The sequence below is a fragment of the Cannabis sativa genome, chromosome 8 (assembly GCF_029168945.1).
Source record: "Cannabis sativa cultivar Pink pepper isolate KNU-18-1 chromosome 8, ASM2916894v1, whole genome shotgun sequence".
Classification (NCBI taxonomy): domain Eukaryota; kingdom Viridiplantae; phylum Streptophyta; class Magnoliopsida; order Rosales; family Cannabaceae; genus Cannabis; species Cannabis sativa.
The window spans coordinates 24,879,253-24,902,863 of NC_083608.1; the positions used below are offsets into that span (position 1 = coordinate 24,879,253).

The following is a 23,611-nucleotide window of genomic DNA, read 5'->3' on the forward strand; positions in this document are numbered from 1 at the left end:
TATAACCCTAAGGGGTTATTCACTAATAGGGCTTAAGTGGTCTTTTTATGGTATACTATAATTTAATGGACCAATTATAATATAAAGGGTGCTCTCATGTGCCTCTAATACATAATTAATTTATCAACCATTCCATTATGGTTATGAACAAATATTGGACACATAGTTAATAATTGTGTTTATGGTATTAAGCTTATGATTATATTAGTCCACAATAATAATTCTAACATACACAAAGGCAAAAGCAACTTTGTGAAATAATAAATTACCATAAATCTTGAAGAATTAATTTAAGATGCTCTAATATTAAATGTTAGAATACTCTAATTTACATTTAGCTTTAATTAATTCATAAAAAATCTAACAATAGAATCAAAAATTAGTAAAAGCATACTTGATCTATAAAATCAACTTTAAAATTGTATGAGCTTCCAACTTTGCATCAAAACTTTTTCTCTGAAACCTTGGTCTCTTGATGATGAAGATTCAAGAATAAAAAGATATGATGCAAATTAATTTAGCCCCACATTAAATCAAAAATTGTATTTATGATATCTACATATTAAAATTATAACAATCATGCTAAATTGTATTCTAAAATAGACCGCATAAATTTGACACGTTTATAAGATGACTTAACACATATTTATATATATATAATTGTGGTCCCAAATAAATGAATTTCTAACAGTAACTTCATACAGTGGGAGATTGTTCACATATCTTGTAAATGCAATTTCATGGCTCATAACACTGCTAAGTGAGCAAGGAAGACACATATCACAAGTCTCTTACAGCCAACTGACATGCGATTTTGTATTATGTTGATTGAAGATGTTTTATTTTTTTTTTCTTCTGTGTTTCCTGCTGTTTCTTATTTTTCTTTTTTGTTGGTTGTTTTTGTTTTTGTTCTTAAACTTCAGCTTGTATTTTGTTTAGTTTTATTGAATACGGTGCTTAGCACCTCCTTTCCATTAAAAAGAAAATTTTAGTGTAAAAGAAAAGAAAAGACTAAATAAAACTATTTATAAAATCGTCAAATAATAAAATTGAACAAGTGAGAATCGCATTATTTATTTATTTATTTATTTTGTAAGGATATAATGTTTACTGTAAACAATAAGAAATACAATTGTGCGAAGAATTATATTATTAGAGTAGAAAAGAATAATTTAGAAATATTTTGTGAAACTAAAAATTATCTGGCAGTGGTTTCCCGGCTAGAAATGAATTGAAGAGAACTAGAGATCTCTCTGGCTGAGAAAATGGAGCTTCGTGAGATGCTCCTCTAATGGTGGCATAAGATAAAATATCACCATGCACTTGTGTCCACCCCGCCACCTGCAATTTAATACAAATGTCAATAAATAACTCAAAATAATCTCAATGTTTGATCCAAATATTACTTTACATTTATAGTTACAAAGTCCTTATGTTTTAACTCAGTGAGATTTTGATAATTAAATAAAGAGAAATGCTAAAGGGTACCAGTGGTGCCTAGCACCTTCCTATGTGTCAATATCGCTATTGGTACAACTAAGTATCGGGTTCCATATAATTTAATATAATAGTTTTTAGGGAGTATCGCTAGCCAATCGCAACGCGACATGTCGTAAAGGTGCTAGGCACCACTGGTGCCTAATAGCAATACTCTTAAATAAATGGCATATGTATAAATTAATTAAATGAAAAAAAAAATGTAAAAATATTTGAGCCTAATAATGTGAAATTAATTAAATTTTATTATGTTTAAGTTCAAGTAAAAATTAGAAATACATTTAATGGATTGATTACCTTATAATTATAAGTATAAATACTGAATTTGATATATTTCTTTGTTATTATCTCACATGTATATCATTATTTTATTAGGAGTATTTATTAGACCACATTTAATATTGTTAGATCTATTCAAATTCGATCTAATTATATATTAGATGTTAGATTTTACCATTCGATTTGATTTAATTAATTTCAGTCATTCAATCGATTCAACATCCATTGGATGTTGGATTAGATCGTAACTATCAATTGGATGGATTTCATGCATATTTATTAGTTTAATTTGGGTTTATCTAATGTTTTAGGCCTAGTATTTTTTGAATCGGATCATATCAATCCATATTTTAGATCCAGTATTTATTAGATTAGATTGGATCCATCCAATCCAAAAAAAAAAATTAATGTTTATTTTTATATATACATATATTTTTTTTCAAGTATAACAACATTTTTAATTACTCATCCAAACTAAATGAAAATATTAATTTGTTCGATTGGATGTTAGATATATTGGATTTTTAGACACCCCATCCAACATCCAAACCGATCCAATCGGATATTCAAAAATAATATTCATTCTGATCCGATTACAATTAGATATCCAATGTTTGGAGGTAAGTTGTAACTGGATCAATCAGTTATCATGAGATTGGATCGATTTATGCACACCCCTAGATTCTTTATATATTATCACACTTTTTATGGAAAAATCATTTTTTATTAATATATTGAACGAATTTTTGGATTAAAATGTTTTTTTCAACTTTTTTTTTACTAATTTTAATAAAATATTTATTATTTATTGTAGTTAATTTTAATAAAATATTCATTATTTACTATTTTGAACGAAGTTTTGGTTTAAAATGTCCACAAATGATAATTTTGCTGAGAAAATCCGAAAGAGTTAGGAAGAGCCAATATCAAGAACCACAATGTACAAAGTGCTTAAGATTATCAACAAAGAAGGTTTCAATGACATTCACAAGGTTGATACTCAAGCAAAACAGGCTATGTTGGAGATTATAGAAGAGCTAAATAAAGATCCTCTTAATTTCCTTACAAAAAAATCCTCTTAATTTTATTTTAATGGAATAGGAACAAAGGGCCAGAGACAAATATTTCAATTTTCATAAAGTCTATAATTTATTTTTAGCTCAAAAATTTAAAGCAAATTGGGTTAAGAATAGGGATGAAAATACAACAATATTTCATGCATCCTTGAAGGCTCGAAGATCTCAGAATCAAATTTACTCTATCAAGAATGATGAAGGTTTGGGGTGTATAATGCAGAAGGTGTCCAAGAAGCTTTTTTGAGCTATTATCAAAAGTTGTTAGGAACCTCTACGAGCAACAGAGTCAAAGTGTATTAATGAATAGTCGATTTAGGTCTATAGAACAAGAAAAGTACATAGCACAAAAATAGAGCAAGGCTCGAGAGAACAAGAAGGAAAGAAAGAAAGAGAGAAAAAAGCTTGACTATTCTGTTAATAGATTAATATTTATATATCGTGATTATACATGGATTGAGCATAAAACTGTGATAACTAACTAACATTAATTACTTAACTAACAATTGACATATGTAACTGATAACAAACATCAAGTCATATTGAATTATACTAACATCCCCCCCCCCCACCACAAATAAAAAAGAGTAGCAGCCATTTGAAGATTGGACTTTAGATAGTTGAATCGATCAGTTGAGAGAGACTTGGTGAGAATGTCAGATGTTTGATCCAGAGAATGGACATATCGAACAGACAATTGTTTTGCTATGATTTGATCTCTAACAAAATACAGATCAATCTCTATATGCTTGGACCTAGCATGAAATACTAGATTTGATGCAAGAGTTGTAGCACTCTAGTTATCAACCCATATAAAAGGGTAGTAGGCAAGTGGAGCTTGTAATTCAGTAAGCAGAGATGTAATCCATCTTAGTTCAGCTGCAGCATTGGCTAATGCCTTGAATTCACTTTTAATGCTGGATAGAGCCACCACACTTTTCTTTTTTCCAGACCATGATATGATATTTCCCCAAAAAAGACAACATAGCCACTAGTTAAGCGTCTGTCATCTACACAACTCGCCCAATCAGCATCAGAGTAGCATTCAATGGTCATTGCAATAGCATGTCGTAATAGTATGCCAACCAAAATAGTGCTCTTAAGATATTTTAGCAACCGTTTGCATGCTTCCCAGTATATGGTTGTTAGAGCTTGGATGAATTGACTTAGTTTGTTGACTATAAAAGCAACATCTTGCCTTGTCAATGTAAGGTATTGCAGAGCACCCAAAGTTGATCTATATAAAGATGGATCTTCAAAAGGATCACCCTCTGTCAAAGAAAGCTTGGTGGAGGCACTGTTGGATTGGGGCAGCTCTTTGCTCCATCCATATGTAATTTGACCAGCAAATCAATGATATATTTAGTTTGGGATAAGTACATTCCATGTGAATCTCTATGAATCTCAACTCCCAAGAAATAGTGAACTTCACCTAGACTTTTAAGGGAAAATTGTGTGTTGAGATCACGAACAAGTTTGGAAATCAGTTGCTTATTTGGACCTATCAAGTTTGGAAATGTTTCCTCATAGTCAAGGCCTGGTGTTTGAGAGTAGCCCTTTGCAACCAACCTGGATTTGAACCTGTTTAGGGAAGCATCAACATTTAGTTTAACTCGATGCACCCAATTGTTCTATATAATATGCATGGTAGGCTGCTGAGGGACAAGGATCCATGCTCCTGTAGCTTTTAAAGCTTGAGATTCACTTGTCATGGATTTAAACCATTTGGGATCTTGTAATGCTTCTTTGAGAGATCTTGGCTCAGATGGGAGAAATGATTCTGGGAGAGGATATTTAGTTGAATAATAAGCCTTTTGTTTGGTGATGCTACTTTTAGATCTTGTAATCATAGAATGTGTGCTGACAATTGGTTGTGGAATTCTTGCAGAAGCAGATGATAGAGCTTACACTAAAGGGTTATCATTATTTGAGGATGAAGGAGGTAAGTTATGATCTGTGTGTAGATTGTTGGTGGGGAGAGGATTAATTTTTGATAAGTCAAGTTCAGTGTTTAGGATAGCAGATGTTGTAGGTAGAATATCTGGTGTTATGTTTAAGATAGTAGGTTGAGTGTTTGAGATAACATGTTCATTTGGTGGTAAGTCTGTTACTATGTTTGGTATATCTGGTGGAATAGGGACAGTGTTAGGTGTTGGTGTAGTCTAAGTTGGGTTAGTTGCATGCTCAGTAGAAGTGTGCATAGGCAAAGAAGAACCATCAACATTAGATGCAAAATAAGTAGAAAAGGTTGTAGTAGGAAAATAACAGGTATTAGGTTTAGATTGTACCTGTGTTTTCATGTTATTTGAGTGAATTCTAGGAAAGAAGGCTTCATTAAAAACTACATTCCTAGAAATGTAGATTCTTCCTTGATCACTTTCACATAGGTAGCCTTTGTGATATGGAGAATACTCCAAGAACAAGCACTGTTGGGATATGAAATCCAGTTTATGAGAGTTGTAAGCTCTCAAGTGGGGAAAGCAAGAACAACCAAATAGTTTTAGGATAGAATAGTCAGGGGTAGTACCAAAGAGACATTCAAGAGGTGAGATATTGAGCAAAATAGGAGTAGGCAACCATATGATCGTAAAAGAAGCACACAAAAAGGCATGCCATAAGTACTTTAGATCTAACCTTGCATGAACTAACAAAGTGTGGCCATTTTCGGTAATGTGTTTGTGCTTTCTTTCAGATCTACCATTTTGTTCATGTGTATGTGGACAAGGATGAGAGAAAAGTATACCTTGATCAGCCAGAAACCTTGCAAAAGGCTTGTATTCTCCACCACCATATGCTTGAATACTTTTTATTGGCAAATCAAATTTCTTCTCAACCATACTTTTGAATTTGACAAACATGTCAAATGCTTGGGATTTCAGTGTTAAAGGGTAGAGATAAGTAAACCTGTTATAGTCATCCATAAACAGAATATAGTATTTGTAACCATCTCGACATGGAACATGGGAAGGGCCCTAGAGATTAGTATGGATGAGTTTAAGAGGTTTAATGGCCCTATAACTAGACATATAAAAGGGTAATCGATGGCTTTTTCCCTGTTGACAAGCATTGTAGAATGCTAAAGTCTTTAAGGAGCCAAAGTGTTTGATATGAGGAAGTATTTTACTAAATGTATTTTGGTTAGGATGGTCAAGTTTGTAATGCCAAATGCTAATATCACCATAGTTATTTCAGTAATAAGCAGTAGGCACAGAACAAAAATAAGAATTTTCATTTATTGATGAATTATTACAATCATGATTATCATGAAAAGTGTTGTTTACAGATGAACTAGAAGAATTACAAAGATATCTAGTTTGATGGGCTGTAGAAGTAGCTAGATGACATTGTAGAGGCTTCTTGAATTTACCAGTAGCATCACCAAGGAGATATAGGCCATCCTTAAGTTTCCCATTTACCAGTACTGCTCTAGTTGCCTTGTTCTTATTAAAATACCAATTTTTGTGAAATTCCAAGAAGACATCACTATCATGTGTTAGATGAGAAACACTAACAAGGTTTTTAGTCATAGTTGGAACTTTTAAGATAGAATTCATATGTAAAGGACAAGAATGTAAAAGAAGATGGTATAGTAGTAGACAGCTAGTGTTTCATGACCTTGATAAGGAATAGAGGTTTCAAGATTGGAATTGTCAAAAGTAATGTAATTGGTTGCACCAGTATAAACATACCAAGAATGACGATCACCAAAATCTTGAACAGTGGTTGAGGAGTAAGATACATGAGGTTCAATCTCAAAATCAGTTATCAATGAGAGTAGTAACTCATGGATCTTATATGTGGTATTATATTTGCACACATTACTAATGTGGGACTCTCTAACTTCGCCCCTCAAGATGGTGACTATTTTTTGCTCACCAATCTTTGATCACTCGACCACAAGTAGCACTTTGTTAGGTTATATTAAGCCTATATTTCAAGTTTGAAAAGTAAGCATTTTCTCGTCTATTGGTGTCTTTTGGAGCAGTTTTACGCTTGATTTTCATTGTTTCAGGTTCCCGGGGTATCAAATAATTTATTGTTGTTGATATTGGGCTGTTTAAAATTATATTGTGGTATTGAGTTGTTAGTGATATTAATTGCACTGTTTTGGGTGATTGTAAATGTTTGGGAAGTAGAAAATTAAGGGGAGGTGCTGCCCAATTTTTCATAGAATTATTTTGAAAAAAAAAAAGAAAAAAATCAAAAAAAAAATTATTATAATTTCTAAGAAAATGGCACCCAAGAGAACTAGGCACGTTGAAGAAGGTTCATCATTAAACCCACCAACTACGGGTTTTGATAGGACCCGGTTTGTCAATGAGGAGGCTCAGAATCGTTTCATGAGGCTAAAAATTAGGCCTTACATTGAAGACCGAGGTATTGAATTCCCTGAAAATCCATTAAGGCGTCAACCTAGGTTCGAAGCGATTCGGGCTCAAATTGAGAAGATGAGATGGGGTAGTTTTGTGGATGCTCGGGGCCGGGCTAATCTGACTATGGCATGTGAATTTCTCGCCAATTGGCCCGTGCGCAGAAATGGGGAGGTGAAAGTGCGAGGAAAGAAGGTTCCCGCCACTGCTGATGCATTCAATGTTATGTTTTCTGTCCTAGATTATTCTAGGGAGGAACAACGCCTCTGAATTATTGAGGAGGAAGAGCAGTTTGATTTGGTGGACGTGGCTGAAATAGGGGGATTCCCGGGGTTAAGGTTCCATGATTATGATGGCCAAGATGGGTCGCCAAACATCCTATATAGGTGTGAAATAAACCCGATGGCGAAGACATGGCTGCACTTCGTCAGTGCTCGGTTGGTGCCAAATAAACACTTCTTAGATGTCCAAATGGATCGCCTCAAATATGTGTACGCCATTATGAAGGGGTACAACATAAATATTGGACAAGTCATTAGAAACAGCATTGACCAAATTGTACAAGTAGCCACTGGAGGTGGTCTTGGTTTGGCGGGTGTAATAACTGAACTCTGCAGGGCATATGACGTGCCACAACTGGAGTATGATAACACTGTGGTGCCACTTCGAAAGATGGATATCACGTTTGTCAACAGGCTAAAAGAGCCACATCCTTATGGCCAGCCTCCACCTGATGCACCGCAAGGCCGAAGGCGGCAAAGAGAGCCTAGTGTCGAAGAAGAAGAGGAACAGCCCCCACAATTGCTTGGGCCTATCGATCGGACGATGCAATATACTCATGCACAGCTGAATTATATAATTCAGCAAAACAACCACATGCAAAACTATGTGGTGCAGAGGAGTATCCATGATGAGGGACAAGTTCACCAACTTAACTCTCTCATCAACAGAATGAACATCGGGATTGATGACCCGAATTACTTGGCGCCACCTCCTCTGTTCTATCCATATGATCAGCCGCCGCCACCCAACCCTTTCTGAGAGGGTCTCAGGTAAGTTTCTTCTCTCTGCATTTCATTGTATACATTGGGGACAATGTCATATTTAGTTTGGGGGGAGAGATTTAAAAAATTTTATTTTCTGCACTTTAATTTTCTGTTTTAGTTTTTATTTTTAGTTAAGGAATGACAATAAGCTAGAAGATAGTTGTATGCTGCTGCTTAGTGTAATGCGATCTGAAATTGTAAAATAACTGTGTGCTTGATTCTGTTAACTCTTTGGATTAGTTTCGATGCTCAGAAACCTGTGTATAATTGAGCCTTTCTAGGCTATCCTGTCAATCTTACCACAAACCATAGTAAAACAATTATAACAATTTTCACAGAGTGAGAAGTTGCAATTATACACAGGTTTCTGAGCATCGAAACTAATCCAAAGAGTTAACAGAATCAAGCACACAGTTATTTTACAATTTCAGATCGCATTACACTAAGCAGCAGCATACAACTATCTTCTAGCTTATTGTCATTCCTTAACTAAAAATAAAAACTAAAACAAAAAATTAAAGTGCAGAAAATAAAAAATTTTAAATCTCTCCCCCCAAACTAAATATGACATTGTCCCCAATGTATACAATGAAATGTAGAGAGAAGAGACTTACGTGAGACCCTCTCAGAAAGGGTTGGGTGGTGGCGGCTGATCATATGATAGAACCGAGGAGGTGGCGCCAAGTAATTCGGGTAATCAATCCCGATGTTCATTCTGTTGATGAGAGAGTTAAGTTGGTGAACTTGTCCCTCATCATGGATACTCCTTTGCACCACATTGTTTTGCATGTGGTTGTTCTGCTGAATTATATAATTCAGTTGTGCATGAGTATATTGCATCGTTCGATCGATAGGCCCAAGCAATTGTGGGGGTTGTTCCTCCTCTTCTTCGACACTAGGCTCTCTTTGCCGCCTTCGGCCTTGCGGTGCATCAGGTGGAGGCTGGCCATAAGGATGTGGCTCTTTTAGCCTGTTGACAAACGTGATATCCATCTTTCGAAGTGGCACCACAGTGTTATCATACTCCAGTTGTGGCACGTCATATGCCCCGCAGAGTTCAGTTATTACACCCGCCAAACCAAGACCACCTCCAGTGGCTCCTTGTACAATTTGGTCAATGCTGTTTCTAATGACTTGTCCAATATTTATGTTGTACCCCTTCATAATGGCGTACACATATTTGAGGCGATCCATTTGGACATCTGAGAAGTGTTTATTTGGCACCAACCGAGCACAGACGAAGTACAGTCATGTCTTCACCGCCGGGTTTATTTCACACTTATATAGGATGTTTGGCGACCCATCTTGGCCATCCTTATCATGGAACCTCAACCCCGGGAATCCCACTGTTTCAGCCACGTCCACCAAATCAAACTGCTCTTCCTCCTCAATAATTCAGAGGCGTTGTTCCTCCCTAGAACAATCCGGGACAGAAAACATAACATTGAATGCATCAGCAGTGGCGGGAACCTTCTTTCCTCGCACTTTCACCTCCCCATTTCTACGCTCGGGCCAATTGGCGAGAAATTCACATGCCATAGTCACATTAGCCCAGCCCCGAGCATTCACAAAACTACCCCATCTCATCCTCTCAATTTGAGCCCGAATCGCTTCGAACCTAGGTTGACGCCTTAATGGATTTTCAGGGAATTCAATACCCCGGTCTTCAATGTAAGGCCTAATTTTTAGCCTCATGAAACGATTCTGAGCCTCCTCATTTACAAACCGGGTTCTATCGAAACCCGTAGTTGGTGGGTTTCATGATGAACCTTCTTCAACGTGCCTAGTTCTCTTGGGTGCCATTTTCTTAGAAATTATAATAATTTTTTTTTTCTGATTTTTTTTTCTTTTTTTTTCAAAATAGTTCTAAAAAAAATTGGGCAGCACCTCCCCTTAATTTTCTACTTCCCAAAAATTTACAATCACCCAAAACAGTGCAATTAATATCACTAATAACTCAATACCACAATATAATTTTGAACAACCCAATATCAACAACAATTTTCCCACAACATTCACTATTACGACCCAAAATGTATAAATAATCAATCAAATTCCTAAATATGATAGGAAGTGATACTTACAAACCCAAAGAAGCTTTTACTCCACCTCCATTGTTGAATATCCTTGAAAGCTTGAGGTTGAAGATGAAGAACAATGGTATTTTCGGATTTGGGATGGTATTGGTGATTCTTGGGACGGTTTTTGATGGAAAGTGTAGATTGATGAGTGAAATTAGGTTTTTAGATGGATTGGGATTGAGAAATTGGATTGAAGATGAAAGAATTGAAGATTTGGGGAAGGAACTTTGAAATTTTTGAATGGAAAGGGGTTAGGGTCGGCTGAGAGAAGAAGAAGAAATTTGAAATTGGTGTAGGGTTGAATGGGGGAAAAATTGGGGTATTTATAGAAAATCGTAAGTTGGTCACGACTTTTCCAAAGGCTGGTCGCGACTAGCTTAAATTCAAAAATTAGGGGTTTCTGGAAAAGAGGCTGGGTCGCGACTTGGAAAAAGGGTCGCGACTACCAAAGGCTCAGGTCGCGACCACTGGAACCTAAAATTTTTGTGGTTTTTGTAAAAGCTCAGGTCGCGACCAGGGTCGCGACTACCAAAAAGGGTCGCGGCCCTAGAACCTGGTGGTCGCGACCACTGGGTTCCCAATTCCAAAAATAAATTACTTTTTTCACGTTTTTCACGATTCAACTGGAAAAAATTTAATGTCTGGTACTTAAATAAAAATTTAAAATACAAGAAATACTAAAACATAAACTGAAAACATAACCAAAAAAAGTCTGAAAAATGAAAGAAAACACTTGGGTTGCCTCCCAAGAGCGCTGTCTTTATCGTCATAAAGCCGGACGCTGAGCTGTGTCTACAGAGGGGCCAGAATAATGGCGGACTTGGCTTGGTCAAATTGACCGCCCAAGTAGGGCTTCAAACGTTGTCCATTAACTTTGAAGGTTGTTGGACCTTCACTTTTTAACTCCACAGCTCCATAGGGAAACACCTTGACCACTGTAAATGGTCCTGACCACCTTGACTTCAGCTTACCACGAAACAACTTCAACCATGAATTGAATAGTAAAACTTGCTGCCCAGCTTGAAACTCTTTCCTAACTAAGCCTTGGTCATGCCGCTTCTTGGTTCTCCCCTTGTAGATCTTTTCATTCTCATAGGCCTCATTACGAAACTCCTCCAGTTCATTCAATTGCAATAGTCTTTTCTCTCCTGTAGCTTTCAATTCCATGTTGAGAGTCTTCATAGCCCAAAAAGCTTTATGTTCTAATTCCACCGGCAGATGACAAGCCTTTTCGAACACCAACCGATATGGTGACATGCCAATCGGTGTTTTAAAATCTGTTCTATACGCCCACAGTGCGTCATCTAACTTTCTTGACCAGCCTTTCCTTGATCTCTGCACTATTTTCTCCAGAATCATCTTTATCTCCAGATTAGAAATTTCAGTTTGGCCATTACTTTGGGGATGGTACGGTAGAGTAGTTCGATGTCGGACACCATATCTTGAAAGGAGTGCTTCAAACTGTTTGTTGCAGAAGTGACTCCCTTCATCGCTTATGATTGCTCGGGGAGTACCAAACTGAGTGAAGATGTTCTTTTGATTGAAGCGGAGAACTGTTTTACCATCATTCTGTGGTGTTGCTGCAGCTTTAACCCATTTAGAAACATAGTCCACAACCAATAAGATGTACTGATTGCTAAAAGATGAAGGAAAAGGACCCATGAAGTCTATTCCCCACACATCAAACAATTCCACTTCCAAGATTCCTGTTAAAGGCATTTTGTTCCTCCTTGAGATATTACCTGTATGTTGACAACGATCACATGCCTTCACAAAAGTACTAGCATCTTTAAAGAGTGTCGGCCAAAAGAATCCACTCTGCAACACCTTAGCAGCTGTTCTAGTCCCACCGAAATGTCCTCCACATGGCAAAGCATGACAATGATTTAGGATAGAATACATCTCCTCTTCAGGCACACATCTTCTAATTATCTGATCAGCGCAGTGCTTGTAGAGGATTGGCTCTTCCCAATAATAATGTTTCACCTCAGAAAAGAACTTCTTCAATTGTTGACGAGAAAGCTCAGGAGGAGTTATTTTTGCAGCCAAGAAGTTGACATAATCAGCATACCACGGTACCATCAGGTTTTCCCTCACACTAAAGAGTTGTTCATCAGGAAATTGCTCATCTATCTGTACCTCTTTCGTATTCTGGCTCTCTTCCAGCTCTAGTCTTGACAGATGATCTGCTACCAGATCTTCAGTGCCATTTTTGTCCCTTATCTCTAAGTCAAACTCTTCAAGTAGAAGTACCCACCGAATCAATCTTGGCTTTGCATCCTTCTTGGTCATAAGGTATTTAATCGCTAAGTGATCTGTATAGACAATAACCTTATTCTCGATTAGATAGGGTCCGAACTTATCACAAGCAAACACAATTGCCAGCATCTCTTTCTCTGTAGTGGCATAATTTAGTTGAGCATCATTCAGGGTTCTGCTAGCATAGTAGATTGTGTGAAACACCCTGTCAACCCTTTGACCCAAGACCGCTCCGATTGCATAATCACTTGCATCGCACATCAACTCGAAAGGCAACTCCCAATTTGGTGAAGTGACTATTGGTGTTGAAATCAATTTTTCTTTCAGAACCTGGAATGCCTTCAAACAATCTTCTCCAAACTCAAATGGAACGCCATTAACAAGTAAACTGGACAATGGTTTGGAGATTTTTGAGAAGTCCTTAATAAATCTTCGGTAGAAAACAGCATGTCCCAAGAAACTCCTTACTCCTTTTACAGAAACTGGAGGTGGCAAATTCTCGATTGTTGACACTTTAGCTTTGTCCACCTCAATCCCTGCTTTTGAAATTTTGTGTCCTAGAACAATTCCTTTTGTTACCATGAAGTGGCACTTCTCCCAATTTAGCACCAAGTTAGACTTCTCAAATTTAAAAATTTTTATTTTCTGTACTTTAATTTTCTGTTTTAGTTAAGGAATGGCAATAAGCTAGAAGATAGTTGTATGCTGCTGCTTAGTGTAATGCGATCTGAAATTGTAAAATAACTGTGTGCTTTGATTCTTTTAACTCTTTGGATTAGTTTGGATGCTTAGAAACCTGTGTATAATTGCAACTTCTCAATCTGTGAAAATTATTATAATTGTTTTACTATGGTTTGTGGTAAGATTGACAGGATAGCCTAGAACTTGCATGTTTATTCTTTTGAGGCGAAATCCTTGATGGTGTCAATTTGAATATGATTTAGGCATTTGTTGGATAGTTTGAGCCTTTCAAGCCTACCATAAGAATGTTTATCCCTAGTTAACCCTCTTGAGCCTAAACCCGTTATGTTTTTCACCCAGTGAATCGAAAATTGTAACCACGCTATTAATTTTTCGTCACTAGCTACATAATTAGTTTGGGGGAGAAGAAATATTTAGTGTGAGAAAACAGTTAGAGGGAGAAGAACTTGCAAGATTGAGAAAAGAAAAAAATGTGTAATTCAATGTCACTGAAAAAGAAAAAATAAATAAAAAAAAAAGAAACACAATAAAAAGTAAGATGTGTTTGAAAAAAAAAAAAAGAAAGTAAGAAGCTTGTGGGTTCTGTTTGTGTGCTTATGATATCTTGAGCCAAAATCGTCTTTTGTCGATTTCTGAATATTTGAGCCATAATTCCTAAACCTCGAAAAGACCTAATGATTACAAAAGATATTGTCAACATTAGTGGAGAAAGGTAAGCATGCAAGCTTATGAGTTACCGAGCTGTGGGACAGCTGGAAAGAGTAAAACTTTTATAACGATGTTTCACGTGTGAATAAATTTTGTGGTTATGCATAGTGTTATGAGTTGAGCATCTGAATTAATTGTTAGAGTTAGTAGGATTGAAATTCTAGTTTATGCAACGAAGAAAGCAGAGCATGAGTCAGCAGTGTAATAATTATCTGATAGCGTAGTTAGTTTTTTTATTTTACTCGGGGGCGAGTGAGAATCTAGTTTGGGGGAATTTTGTTAGGTTATATTTAGCCTATGTTTCGGGTTTGAAAAGTAAGCATTTTCTCGTCTATTGGTGTCTTTTGGAGCGGTTTTACACTTGATTTTCATTGTTTTAGGTTCCCGGGGTATCAAAGTTCAAATTCAGTCAATTGATGAAAAGACGGGACAAACTGGCGAAAAAGTCGGAAAAATCTGCTCAAGAGGTTTCAGTAGTCGCGACCCTTTTCTGTGGTCGCGACTTCGAGGATTTGGCAGAAACTCAGTTTTTCGAGTTTTGCCTGTAGTCGCGACCAGCTTATAGGCTAGTCGCGACTAGGTACGAAAAACGTAGTTTTAACCTAATTCTGATTTTTCTCTCAATTGGAGGCACACCTTTCATCCCTATATAAGGAATACGACTCAGAAGGTCAAATTAAGCAGAAACAGACCTGAAGAGTGGATGAAAGTGGAGAGGAAGCTATCTTGAAGACCCGGAGCGATATCACTTTCTAGTTTCTTTCTTTTACCCTTTATTCTTTCTTTTATGTCTATTGATGTTTCAGATTTAACCATGGATGTTTTTATTGTTTTTATGAGCTAAATTTCCCATTAAGGGAGGATGATGAATGTTGTTTAAGTTTTTGCCTAGTTAATAAATAATTGTCATTCCTCCATCTTGATTGTGAATACTATCTATATTTGTGTTTAATTCCATGTGCAAGATTGATCACCTTTTACATGTTTAATGATCTCAATTCGAAATCTGAAAAGTGAGAATTGAGAATGCTAAAATTGGATAGTCTAGGTTTTGATGTGAAACGAAAGTATTTACATAGCCTTAGTGATAAATAGATTATTGCTTAATGCTGATTTCATGTTGGTTTAATTAAGAAGTTAATTAGAGAACATGAGATTTAGAACCTAAAAGATCTGAAAAGAGTTAGGTTAATTCATAATCTGTCATTCACTTCAAGAAAAGGATAGCAATTAGGCATTAACATTGGTAACTTAACAACAGGATTCTCCTCCCTAATCTCTCATCTTGATTAATCTTCATTTAGTATTTTAATTTTCTGAATCGTCTTATTTAATTCACAAAAAGTATTGTTTTACCCGATAGAATCATAAGTATAATTTAGTAGTAATTAGTCCAATTCCTTGTGGTTCGACCTCACTTGCGTGAGCTACTACTTGACTGTGTATACTTGTGTAGTGATCATAATTTTCGTAATACACTTTTCGCTCACTGAATCACAAGCGGCTCTTTTTTGCTATTCTTTTTGGATGAGCGGTACTTTTGGATCACAATGGTCCTTTTTTGGTTCACTGTTTCCTCGAATCACAATCAACTCTTTTGAACCGTTTTATGAAATTAGATCGGATACTCTAAAGTCTAACGATTATTATTTGGCTCTCATACCATATTAGAATTGTAAGATGCATGAGGTTCTATCTCAAAATTAATTAATAATAAAAGGAGTAGCACCTTATATGTGGTATTATATTTCTACAAATTAACAATATAAAACTCTCTAACTACCCTAAGCCATTAAAGCTCCGTATAAAATAGCTCTTTAGGGATTTGGAATATTAATGTACTGAAGCCTTGTTAAACGGAAATACATTCTCCTTCTTCTCCATTGTTAATATGTTATATTTCTCATCATCTTCCTTGGTTTCTTCTAAGCTCTTAAAATTTCATCTTCTTCATTGCTTTTCCATTCTAACTTGGTTAAATAATTTCTAAAGATAACTCTTAGTGAATTAGCTAAATTATATATTTTTTTTAACATAATGCAATAACTTTCCCACTTACATATATTATTAATCATCCTCCAGATATTTTTTTAGTAATTATTTATCACTTATATTTTTTTTTTCATCTCATATATACATATAAAATAGACTAAGTAGTATTGGAAAAGCTAATACGGATTAACAAAATATAATTTATTAAGTAATTTGCGGTATAAATACTTAAGTTTAACTCTCGGTTATAAATAAATACCTAAGTTTAATTTTTGGCGGTAATAATACCTACCTAAATTATATTTTTAAATTGTAAGTACCTAACCGTTAAATGTTAAATCATTATATCCACGTGTCATTTTCTTATTAGTATATTTAAACTAAATTTTTTTAAATAATAAAAAATTAATGACTTGGACTAATCAGGGATTGCCACGTGGCAATTTATTTAAGCAGATACCTACAAAAGTTCCAAAATTATAACTTAGGTATTATTAATGCCAAAAATTAAACTTTGATATTTATTTGCAACCGAAAGTTAAACTTAGGGTGTGTTTGGAACTAACTGTGTAATTACTAGGTATGGTAATTACTAGGGTGGTAATTACACAGTTTTGTAATTACACTATATTTTAAAATGCAAGGTGTGTTTGGATATGATGTGGTAATTACATATGAATTCCTAATATCTTGTTTGGCAAAATAGTTAGTAATTACATGAAAAAATAATATTTTTTAGTATCTAATGTTTAATATGGAATTTTTTTTTTTTTTTCATTCAAAAAAAAAATATAGAAAGTTTTTAGTAATTACACAGTGTAATTACATTCAATTCTCATGGGGGGCCATGAGAATTGAAGAGTGTAATTAAAACCTCTCAATTACTTCCAATTACACAGTTACAGTGTAATTACAAACATGCCAAATTGTGTAATTACCTTCAATTACACAAATCCAATTACACCGTGGCTTTCTAAACGCAGCCTTAGTTATTTATGCAGCAAATTATTCTAATTTATTTTATAAACTACCATCATTTAGATTTGGAATTATAGTTTTATGATATTGGCATATATTAATTGGACAAAACTAGCATGAATGAAGGACAATGATAATGCTCAATGCTAAATTTTATGGAATTGGTTGGTGGTGGTGGTGGTTGAGATTTTGAAACAAAATTGTATATTGTAAGCTAAGCGAACCTGATTTGTTTCAAACCAGGCTCTATAAGCCACAGTTGTGTTTAGTCCCAATTCCTTTGCTAGCCCAGTTACCAGAGTTCTCGATCCTGTTAGTGGAAGAACTGAATCTTGATCTCCGCTGTATATAACACATTTAAAATTCTCAGTGTTATAACAAAATTCAATTCAACCATATTATATTATACTATGATTCACATACATATTTACTTCATCTAAATTCTAATATTACTATCTTTCAATGATTACCTGTAAACTAACACTTGAATTCCAGACTTGACAAGGGAACGAAGTACATGAATTGTGGGTATCTCAAGGTCTTTCATATCATACCTGAGAACACTATTTTTCGAAAAAAAAAAAACAATAAATTATGATTAATCATTATTATGAAATTGTACATAATTTAATTTTGGTTATATAGCTTTGTCTAATTATTTAATTTTTTTATAAAAAAAAAAAATTGTGTGTTAAACTCTCACGTCACGTCTAACTAATGGTTGTTTTTTCTTATCATGAAAAAAGAATTACTCAACTGTTTCTTTCTATTGTTTCTTCTTTCAAATTAATTTATTAACTTTAAAAGTAAGAAAATACATTACTCGCTGCAAACACTCCATTCTGTTACTCCAACAAGCTCAGCATGGAAAGCTTTCTGCACGTCTTTTCTGTTCAAGTATTTGATTGTTTTATCTTCAACACATACATCAATTTTTGCTGCTTCATCCTGTAAATAACCCATTATAAATATAACAAAACATACAAATGTCCTTATTATAAGTGCCTTTTTAATCTTAGAATTAGCAAAGATTTTCCTATAACTTAAAAAGAGAAAAACTGACCAGTTTATTAAGCATGGCAGATTGAGCAAAAACTGGGGGCAAACAGACATCAAGAGTAACATCATATGAGTCAACGAGTCTACTCATTTCGTTTGACACTTTTCTCCATACTTGAGAACAAACAGGGCTGAGGTTTCCATCAACTTGAACTTGTCTCCTGTATGTTGAATAGTTACACACTGAATTGGCCATTTCATAACTTGAATCTGAAATCAATCCATGAGACCAAATGAACTCAGCCCTTGAGTTAAAATCTGTATTGAATTCCAGAAGTGGATTGCCTATCTGAAAAATCAACATATATTTCCCAATCCTATTTATAATTAAACAAAAATAATAGTCTTACCAGTATCAGAATAAAGTTAATGATATAGTTTTCTTACTGCTATTCCTTTTAGATTAATACTGGCTTTTGATTGGACAATGAGTTGAGCAAGCTGTGGAACATAGTGTCCTGATGACAAAAACAGTTTCAATTTGGATACTCTTTGAACTTTTTTTTATTATTTTATTTGGTTCAGTTAGAAAATTACCTCCATAACTCTCTCCTGTAATGAAAAATGCCCTGTTTCTGTAGTTGGGGAATTGGATGAACCATCTTTTGAGGAACATAAGATTATCTTGAGCTGAAAGGAAACAGAACCCATCATCAAATTTCTTAGATAATCCTGGATTTAATGTAGTTTCGTTTAAAGCCAATGTTTGTACCAGTCTTCTCATCATTAACTTCTGTGTAGAAAGATTTGTTAGCTGAGTAGGAGAAACCAACTCCAGCAGGGGAGTCCAAGTATATCATGTTTGCCTCTATAGAAGAAAACTTGTCAAAATCAACAACCAGTGAGAGAAGAAGGAAAACAAGAAGAAGAAGAAAATGTCATTTATTAGAACCTTTATTCCAGCTATAATCATTCTTAAGAAGTGAATTTCCACTTGGTTTGAAGGGTCCATGTTCACAAAATGCACCAGCTCCAATAGATGAACAACCAGGCCCTTAAGATTAAGAAAACCAGAAAAGTATCATCTGTTAAGAATAGCACTAATGACAGAGCCAAAAGTAGAAAAGTTTAAGAGCAAAATATTTACCTCCATTTAACCATAAAACCAGTGGCTTTGAATCAGGGTTGGCTTCAGCTTCAACAAAGTAGTAAAACAGTTGTCTTTTTGGGTTTTTGCTCACTGCTATATAGCCTGAATATTGCTGGAAATTGACTGGTGGCTGCCCTGGAAAGCTAGTGATTTTAGCAGCCTCTGATATGGAGTCTCCATTCAACAAAATTTCTTGTATAATAATTATTAGTGCAATGCTTTTGAGAACAGCAAGTAATGGCTGGAGCTGCATAATGTGAATGAAAGAGATAAGAAAAATGAAAGTTGAGAGCTTCAAAAGTTGATTTTTGAGTCCTTGAGAATAGAGTTTGGGTTGGGTGTGACTTTTTTTTCGAATTCTGAGATATATGACAAAGTTAATAGTATATAATTATTATAATGTCTCGATTACAGCCTTTTATCTTTTTGGACTGATCTGTGGAATATCATTATATAGAAAATATGATTATTTTAGTGGTAACATGTGATAATGGTAACTTGTGAGGTGAATATAATTGTATAACAGTAGAGTCAAGATCAACCCAGAGAGATAGACATATGTGGTCATACACTAAGTTAGGACAAATAAAGTAGAAAGCTAAAAACAGTCTTTATGTAATTATGTTTACTCCCTAACACACAAACTAAACTACCCTTTTAGACTCATACATAACCGTAGTGGTTAACTTACCAAAGAAAATTATAACTATCTATTTTCTTAAATTTGATTAATCAAAGAAGAAGAATCAAGGAATCTGTCCAAGCTTATCAAGTCAATTATTGTGCTCCCCTCAAATAAAAGACATTTTCTTTTTCCAATACTTCTTCGGTTTATTCCATTATCTTTCTTCCACTCACTCTTTTTGTTTTTTTCTGCATTTCTCTGCGTGAAATCTATAGTTGGGTAACAACTTCGTGACTTAACAGATAAATAGAACTTCAGAATTGAGATCCCCAAGTTTTTGTCCAACCTGAAATTTTTTATTTTTTATTTTTTTATTAAAAAGAAGAATTTAATCCTTTTTGCAAAAACATTTATGCTCTTATTTTTAAGATTTAACCATTTTGTGTCTTTTTAACACTCTATTGTGTTTTGTTATTAATATTTATTTCGAAATTTCATTTAAAAAAAAATTACATTATAGGTATGCTTCTAATTTTTTCTTTTTTTTATTTGCTTTAGAAGTGATGTAATGGGAGGGGGTGTTGGGAGTGCAGCTTTGGGAGTTTCTTACTAATTTATTGAACTGCATCACATATTTTTTCTAAATCATACAGGCATTGCATAGACCTCAAAACACACTAAATTGCACCACCAAATGCGGTATAATGCGGTACGATGTAGGGGTGAGCATCCGATCCAATCCAACCTTTTTTTCCTCATCTGATCCAATCCAATTAGTAATTGGATTTGGAAAATCACCATCCGATCCAATCCAATTAGACCTCAAAATCCAATCCAATCCAATCCAATTACTAATTGGATTGGATCGGTTTTTTAATTGGATATCCAATTACATACCTAAATTTCAATATTATCTTAAAAATATAAAGGAAAATACGTAAAAAAACTAAGTATCACTTTTTATTTAAGTTTAATACTCCATAAATATACTATTCTTACAAGTGTATTGTAACTAAAAGGTTTAAAAATTAAAACAATAACATTTCTAAGTAATAAAATAGAACAAAATATCATGAAAATAAATACACTAAATAATCAAGTGTTACAAATTCAACATAAAAAAATCTAATAAAAATATAATAAATAATTAATATATATTAATATTTTTTATTATACAAATAATTTTTTAATATACATTAATGTAATTGGATTGGATCGGTTTTTAATTGGATTTTGAGATTGACATCCAATAACCGATCCAATCCAATTAGAATCCAACTTTTAGCATCCAATCCAATCCAATTGTAATTAGATATCCAATTTTTTGTAATTGGATTGGATTGGATTGGTTCGGTTCAATTGGATTGGATTGGATGATGCCCACCCCTAGTACGATGTGAGTGATTTACACCTATCTCAAAACATTACAATAAAGATTCTTCATACACAATAATTTGAAAGCTAAAGTTATAATATTCCTAAACTAAGATTAGATATACATAATAATAATAAAGAAAAATATTCAAACAAAATATTTTTAATTATTATAAGAAAAACAAAATCACTTGTTCCAATATACACCAACTTGACTATTAAGTTTAACTTTAATTAAGTTGGCCTATTAGACCCTGTAAGGGAATGATGGTTTTCATGGATCCTAGTTACTCTGAATATTCGATGACTCAATTTTGTTTATTATGGTGATTAATATCAACAAAGACGTAGTGGAAGACATGATCTTTAAAACAAACCTTATGACTGCATGGAACAGGAAGAAAATATTGAAGAATTTGAAGAATACTATAAAGTGATTATTAGGCAACAGAATGAAGAAAAATGGATTGTGAATGAAGAAGACATAAAAAGCTTTGGAAGACAATCGATTGTTGACAAAGTTTTTTCAAAGAGACGATGTATGAGAAAATTTGTCAAAAACATATTTGGAGGATATGAAAAACCAAGAAGCCTTTGGAGAGTGAAGGGCTTGAAAGATGATTCGATGCAGTGACGGACCCACTACTATCAATGTGGGGGCTATAGCCCCACTAACAAAAATATTACCTTTTAAAAAATTAAATGTAATTTTTTTAATTTGATAATTATAGACTAAAATAATAAAAAAAAGTCTCTACAATTAAATAGATCTAATAAGAGTGATTATAATAAAAGTATAAATATTTTTTAATAATAAATAAGCTCCCACAAAGTAAAAATTCTGAGTCCGTCACTGATTCGATGAGTTCATTTATTGGAATAACATTTGAAAGTGAGAAGGATTTTGTGGATGTGTAAAAAAAAGAATGTGGAACTTTATCGGGGGATTTATGCTAGTTGAAAGATGGCCTGAAAGTAGAAATTGGGAGGAGGTGAAACTAGACAGAGTTTCTTGCAGGATACGAATGGTGGGATTCCTCATTATTGGTTTTAATCAGGCTAACATTAGAAGGATTAGAGAGCTAGCTGGAGACGTTATGGGGGTTAAATGAACCAGCAATAATAATAGGTCCTATGCTTATTACAAATGTGGCTAATGGGGCATAATATAAAGGATTTCCATGAAAAAGAATTATGATTAGAGGTCTTAATAGAGAAAAGGCAACACCATATGGAAGCTGGTTGAGTATGGAGAATATGATGATGTGATGTTTTGATTACAACAATAGAAACATCACTAAGGAACAAAATGAGGAAAGGGCAGAAGAATGGTTGAACTTAGGGCAACTGACGAAGGTGCATGATGATCAGAGCTTGGGAAGAGGAAAGGGTGCTGGTATGATGCATGAAGGAAAACAAAAAGTCATCTTGGCCAATGGAACATGAGTTATGGGAAAAAAGAATCTAGAAACAGCTAAGACAACTAAAGAGATTCATGATTGAGATAACAATTACATTAATAAGTGCGGGAAAAAATAAGGAGTGAGGAAAGGGTAATCAACAAAAGTTAAGGTTTTATACCCTAAATAAAAATCAATTTAAATGTAATCTTATTTACTAATCAATAAAAGATCAAAAATTATTTTATTACTTTTGTATATTATTGCTTAGTTCACATGTTATATTCATGATTATATGTTTAAAATATAAATTATGCTAAATCCCAAACATATAGCTATTCACGATTATAATGTTGTCAACACAGTAGAAAATATTAATTTGTTCGATTGGATGTTGGATGTCTTGAATTTTTAGACACTCCATCTAACATCCAAACTAATTGGGTTGAATGCTACTAATGTTGTTTTGATTTCCAAAAAGAAGAATTCGCTTGATATGGGTGATTTGCATCCTATATCCCGATGTAATGTGCTTTATAAGGTAATTTCTAAAATGTTGGCTAATAGATTGAAGGAGGTTCTTTCTTGGGTTATTTCGGATACTCAATGTGTATTTCTTCAAGGTTGCCTTATTTTTGATAATATTATGGTGGCCTATGAGGTTATGCATTATCTTAAAAGGAAAACTAGAGGTCGAGATGGTTTCATGGCGCTTTAACTCGTTATGAGTAAGGCCTATGATAGGCTTGAATGGGGATATCTTAGAGCTATATTGGAGAGAATAGGCTTTGATGGGCGTTGGATCAATTTGATAATGCAATGTGTTTGCTCGGTTTCATATACATTGGTTCATGGTGGTAAAGAAATGGGACCAATTACCCCTTTTAGAGGTATTCGCCAAGGTGATTCCTTATCCTCATATCTGTAAGTCTTCTCAAGCCTTATCCGTAATTATGAGACGCGTGGGTTACTGAGGGGTTGTAGAGTTGCTTGGGGAGCGCCAGTAGTATCCTAAATGTTGTTTGTGGATGATAGCTACATTTATTATAAGGCAATTGAGGAAGGGCGCAATGTATTC

The 23,611-nt window shown here is 34.3% G+C and overlaps 1 protein-coding gene across 1 annotated transcript; it reads right to left on the reverse strand.

Moving 5' to 3' along the window:
- Positions 1 to 1,056: 1,056 nt before the first annotated feature.
- LOC115701443 (serine carboxypeptidase-like 45) lies at positions 1,057 to 19,724 on the reverse strand. The gene is made up of 10 exons (XM_030629245.2): positions 19,132 to 19,724; positions 18,937 to 19,038; positions 18,757 to 18,852; positions 18,582 to 18,674; positions 18,432 to 18,502; positions 18,049 to 18,333; positions 17,809 to 17,933; positions 17,456 to 17,548; positions 17,210 to 17,327; positions 1,057 to 1,341 (listed from the first exon to the last, which is right to left on the reverse strand). The coding sequence occupies exons 1-10, from the start codon at positions 19,385 to 19,387 to the stop codon at positions 1,192 to 1,194; spliced, it is 1,389 nt and encodes a 462-aa protein (XP_030485105.2). The 5' UTR covers positions 19,388 to 19,724; the 3' UTR covers positions 1,057 to 1,191.
- Positions 19,725 to 23,611: the final 3,887 nt, after the last annotated feature.